Source organism: Semicossyphus pulcher, unplaced genomic scaffold, assembly GCF_022749685.1.
Source record: "Semicossyphus pulcher isolate SPU_LCO1_2020_fin unplaced genomic scaffold, fSemPul1.0.p SCAF_10, whole genome shotgun sequence".
In the NCBI taxonomy this organism is placed as follows: Eukaryota; Metazoa; Chordata; class Actinopteri; order Labriformes; family Labridae; genus Semicossyphus; species Semicossyphus pulcher.
This window is the reverse complement of record NW_027211604.1, coordinates 12396412-12401478: the sequence shown is the minus strand read 5'-3', so window position 1 is coordinate 12401478 and position 5067 is coordinate 12396412. Positions and strand designations below refer to the sequence as shown.

At 45.0% G+C, this 5067-nt stretch overlaps 1 protein-coding gene across 1 annotated transcript; it reads right to left on the bottom strand.

Moving 5' to 3' along the window:
- Positions 1-1686: 1686 nt before the first annotated feature.
- LOC138594288 (neurosecretory protein VGF) lies at positions 1687-4777 on the bottom strand. The gene has a single exon (XM_069665350.1). It carries the CDS (start codon positions 4744-4746, stop codon positions 3196-3198), a length of 1551 nt encoding a protein of 516 aa, XP_069521451.1. The 5' UTR covers positions 4747-4777; the 3' UTR covers positions 1687-3195.
- Positions 4778-5067: the final 290 nt, after the last annotated feature.

Genomic DNA, 5067 nt, shown 5'->3' with positions numbered 1-5067 from the left:
TAGCTTACGTAGGCACACTAAACATTAAACTGTTTCCGGGTCCAAGCCACTACAACGTCTCCTATTTACAATATGCAGCAGTGCTGTTTTCCTCGATGTTTTAAGCGAGGAAAACTAACTTGATTGTTGCCACTGCAGCCACCCCCCTCACAACAATCAACAATTACTGTAGGCTGCCAGCTACCGCTAGCTGCAGCGCTGGTAGCTATAGAAAACCTTTTTACCTCTGGGATACCCCCAAAAACAGACTGTGTCTTATATTGCGGTGCGACTTACATTCCCGATTTTACGGTACATGGATAGGGACACATTTTGTAACTCACCATCAGTCACCAAGTGAAGGTTCATTTTCTGACAGAAATTTTAGACTCAACTTATCATCATGTGCATTTTAAGCCAATTACCGGACACTTAACAGATTTCTTCACCAATCTAATATTGCCTGTTATGCTAGCAGCAGCTAATGTAGCTTTAGCTGCTATAACCTAAAGCAGAGATGTGTGTGAATAGACCTCGATTTATAATATTATTGGAGGTCCCCTTAAAGAGAGAAATAAACCTAGATGTTGAGGACTGAATGATCAAATCTTCTTAGATCATTATGCTAAGCTAATTGCGTGCTGACACTCGCCACAGACTTAAAAGTTGTATGATATTCTAATTTTACTTTCTGCAACTAATCCTTTGCCCTTTTCCTATCATTAATAAAACTATAGCACTTTATGAGACTGTTGTACACAATGGTGTCACTGTCTATTGAAAATAAACACTCATTACACTCGATAAATGAATATTCAGCTAGGATATCTACAGAAGGTACAAGCTGTAATTAAAAAATCTGGATTCATAACATGGTGTCCGAGCATCAGCATACAAGCCCAGATAAAGCCATGAAAGGTACGGTTCCAATCATCTGGTGAGGAAGCTGGCAAGATAACATGTGATTAAAGCATATTGACAGGCTGCTAATCACTGTTGCTGTTCGTACCACTGACAGCATACGTACGCTTTGTTTTGATGCCAAACAAGCGACGGCCAGAAGCACTTCAAGGAATTATAGCAGGAGGGCATCTTGCCCGTGTGAAGCGAGAGTGAGGAGGAGGTGTGGAAACAAGATATGGCAAAACCTATCAACCGAACACCTTTCCACCGGCTGATTGGCTGGCTCCAGGCAGCAGCGAACATGACTCAATCTTTATCTTGAATGCCAGCAGCTAAATTACTATACAGCTCAAAGAGAGTGTGCATCAGTGTGTGTGTGTTTGTGAGAGTGTGTGTGAGTGTGTGGTCCTGCGCAGTAAAGTGTACAGATGGATGACTCATCCAGCAATCATGTGACTCATCAATCACTGCAGTTAAAATTTCCCTCCCTCCTTCTGAATGTTTCTGTTCTTCAGTTATTTCTCCCCTTTTTATTCCCATTTCTGCTCTTTTTCTCGTGTTCATTTTTGATTGTCTGTCGATATAATAACGTCCCGCTATAGGTCTGTTTGTCTCCGTATTTATGCACATGTGACATATATCAGTTGTGCTATCTTTTTTGCTGAACAGATCGTCTTTGTCCTTTGTGTATTTTTATCCGTTTCGTTGCTTAAGAATCAGGTGTTCCGGCTATACTCTCCGCTATAAAGATACAACATAGCACTCGCCAAAAAGCCATTAAAAAACTGAACTTTAATAAAATAATTGCTTTTATTTTTTATCATATAGCAAAACTAGTAATCATCATGCTGTTATTTACACATTGCACGGGCATATTTATTTCACACTGTACATGTTACAATGCTAAAGGTGACATCAACAACAACACTCTCCTTTTACAAGACAGATGGCTTCACTGCGGACACAGTGGCCCTCTTCCTTTGAAATTGTATTTTTTTTATGTTCACAGTTTATTCAGAGAAAACAACCATCTTGGATTCCCCATACTGTTTTATTTTTTCTCTTTTTTTTGTTCTTTTTTTTTGTTCATTTTTTAAGATGCAAGTAGAAAGACGTGCATTTAACGGTTTAAGCACAATCCCTGACTCCCCGGCCTGAAACTTTTCAATGAATATTCTTCTGATGATGAACAAATTGTTTGTAGCCTCTTGTTGGAAATCTGTTTTAAAAAAGGCTGCCGAACATAGAGTGTGATTTCAAGTATTTTTTTTGCAAAGAAAGTAAAAATACAGATATGATTGGATGCAAGAATATTGACAAAAAAAAAACGAAGAAAGTGAGCGAAGATGTGATTTGAACGATGGAAAATTATGAAGGACTCCGACAAGGTTCAGGAGTACTGTATGGTGGCGGTAATGATAATTATGGATCTGCCGTAAATATGTTGACACAACAACTTCTGGATCCCAGAATGATTGAAAACCCTTCGTCCACCAGGTTGGAAGTGTTTAGTGTTAAGTTTGTGCTTTTGGAGTCCACAGGGTTTCTACATTGGGACCGGCTGTGATGATAATAATATGCAGTATGATGTCTTCTTTATAGAACCATGGTGTTTGTAAGGCAAAAATCTGAATCGTGTAACTGAAATGTGTGTATTTGGCACCTTTGCAAGTTGCAGCTGTTTAAAGTTGATCCAATCGGGAATAAGAAGGCAACTACACACATCAAATACAACAAAAGATATCCTGTCAACACTTGACAATAGCAGTTTTTTTTCATATTTGTGTAGCTAAGAAGTCATTGAACTACTTAAGTTTTGCATTATGACATACAGAATACAAAACTAAAGATACAAAGTGATGTTGTAAACATGGTTCTCTTACAATGGGCACATCTGCTTGTGAACGTGTCAAAAATGTGATTGTGTGTGTTTGTCCGTGTGTTTAAGTGTGTGCATGTGTCCTCTAGAAAACTCTGAATAATGCATCAGAGATTGACCTGAATGGAGGCAGACATACACCATGGTATGTTCTGTTTCAAAATGTAAACTGAGCAAGAGGCTGAACATGGTCACAGGGAGCTTAGACTGGGACACCATCATCCTCTCCCTGATAGAGGAAATCAATAGAAATACAGTGATTAAAACAACAGAAATCTGACTTTTTACTTCTTGACCCTTAAATTTCCTTCAGGCTCAAAACACATATCTCCTCTGAGTCTTTTTTTCACCTCTCTATTAGCTTTTCTCCAGCAACCGTAAATCTATCCCACCTCTGTCAGTCCCTCGGATCTGACAAAAGTCCAGAAAGTCTCTCAATACATTCTGCGTTTCATGTAGATCCGCTCAATAAAGTTTTCCAGTTCCTCCTCACTGTCCAGTTGAGGCACCAGCCCGTCTTCCTCATAGTCGTCTCCCGGTGTCGCTTGTGGGTAGTAGTATGGGGGTCGCCTGCCTCTCCTGGGCGGGGTTATTGGTTTGGGCGGAGGTAGGGGTTGGTAGGTCCGTGGGTGAGGAAGGATATAGTTAGAGATATAAGGGGTGAGAGGCAGGCGCGGCGGTGGCTGCTGTCTCCAGCCCTTACCACGGTTCTTACCCCCGCCCCTGTGCCTGCGCCTCGGGGCCTGGAGGTCAAGTTCCTGGGGGCCGAAGGGCTGGTCTCTGGAGGGGGAGGGCTTACCATAATACTGAGCTTTGGGATATGGGAAATAAACGGGGTAGTATGCTCGATATGGCTTCTGGTAGTACGGATAAGAGGGGAAGGCTAAAAACTGTTTCTGGGGTTTGTACCAGTAGTCAAGCTGCTTCTGAGGCTTATACCAATAGTCCTGCTTGTACGACTTGACTTTGTCCTTGTGCCATTTCTTGTTGGACTTGTTGTACCTATAAGGGGCTTTCTTGGGGTTTTTTGAAGCGGTGTAGTGGTAGATCGGAGGAGCAGCCAGAGGAGGAGGAACCAGAGGTCTGAAGCGTGGCGCGACAGGGTTGCTGTTGATCGGCTGCTGCTGCAACTCTTTCCTTTTCTTCTTCTTCTCCTCCACGTCGCTGATAATCTCAATCACATCGTCGGCAGGCAGGTGAAGCTTGCTGCTGATCTCGATGAGCCGGTCGATCATCTGCTGATCCATGTCGTCGTCGTCCTGGCTCACCTCCTCTGAGCGTTTGTCCTCGGCGGTGTTCCCTGCAGCGCCCATGCTGCTTTTCTGCCGCGGCTTCATGTAGGACTGCTGCTTCCTGCCCATGTACTGCAGCAGCATGTCAGAGGCGATGTCCGCCAGCCTCTGCTCCTCCTCTCTGGCTCGTTCCGCCTCCTCCTGCTGCCGGAGCACCTCCTGTTTCTCTGCACGCGCTCTAGCTTCCTCTTCCATGTGGGAGAGGCTCTCCTCTTCTTCTTCGACCTCCTCCTCAAGCTCCTCGCCTTCATCCTCAAAGTCGTCCATGAAGTTCCCCCCCTTGGCGGGTCTGTTGCTTGATCGGTTCTCCTGCCAGTGCAGCTTCTTCCCGGCTCGTGCCAGCTGAGTGTTGTATGCCTTGTAGCCCTTGAGAGGAGGCAGGATCTCATTGTCTTGGAGACCCAAGTCAATGTTTTGAAAGTAGCCTCTTATTTTTCGCTGCAGAGCCGGATCATCTCCCTCTGAGGCGGAGCTCGATCTGGCCTTGTTCAAGAAGCTCTCTAAATCATTTCCCTCGTCTTCTTCCTTCCCTTCCTCCTCACTTGCATTATCAGATCCCACATCCTCCACGGACCACCTCTCATCCTGCTCTGACCTTGTGTTTTTATCCTCCTCATCTCTTTCTTTTAAGTCATCAACCTGAGCCACTGTCAGATGGCCTACAATTAGCTGTTCAATAGCCTTATCAGCCATTCGCCCCACCCTCTCCTCCTCCTCCGCCCCCCTCTCTCCCTCTGCCTCCCCTGTCCTCCTTATCTTGCCATCCTCCAAGCGTTCATCAGAGGGCAGCTCCTGACTCTGATCCTCTCCCCAGTCTCTGATTTCACCCTCCCCCGGGTGGTCTAAGGCCTCCAAAAGAACGGCAAGCACCTGCGCAGGGTCCGTCACTTTCTCCGACTGGTTATCTTGACCAGGGCCCCGGTCCACTGACACGTTGTTGTCAGGGCCAGGGAGACTCAGGGGTGGGGGCGAGAGGAAGGGGGCGAGGTTGTCCTCTTTAAGGTCTGTCCGTGT

Coding starts and splice junctions, on each gene's coding strand:
- LOC138594288 (XM_069665350.1), bottom strand. CDS start 4,746: ATGGCTGATAAGGCTATTGAACAGCTAATTGTAGGCCATCTGACAGTG.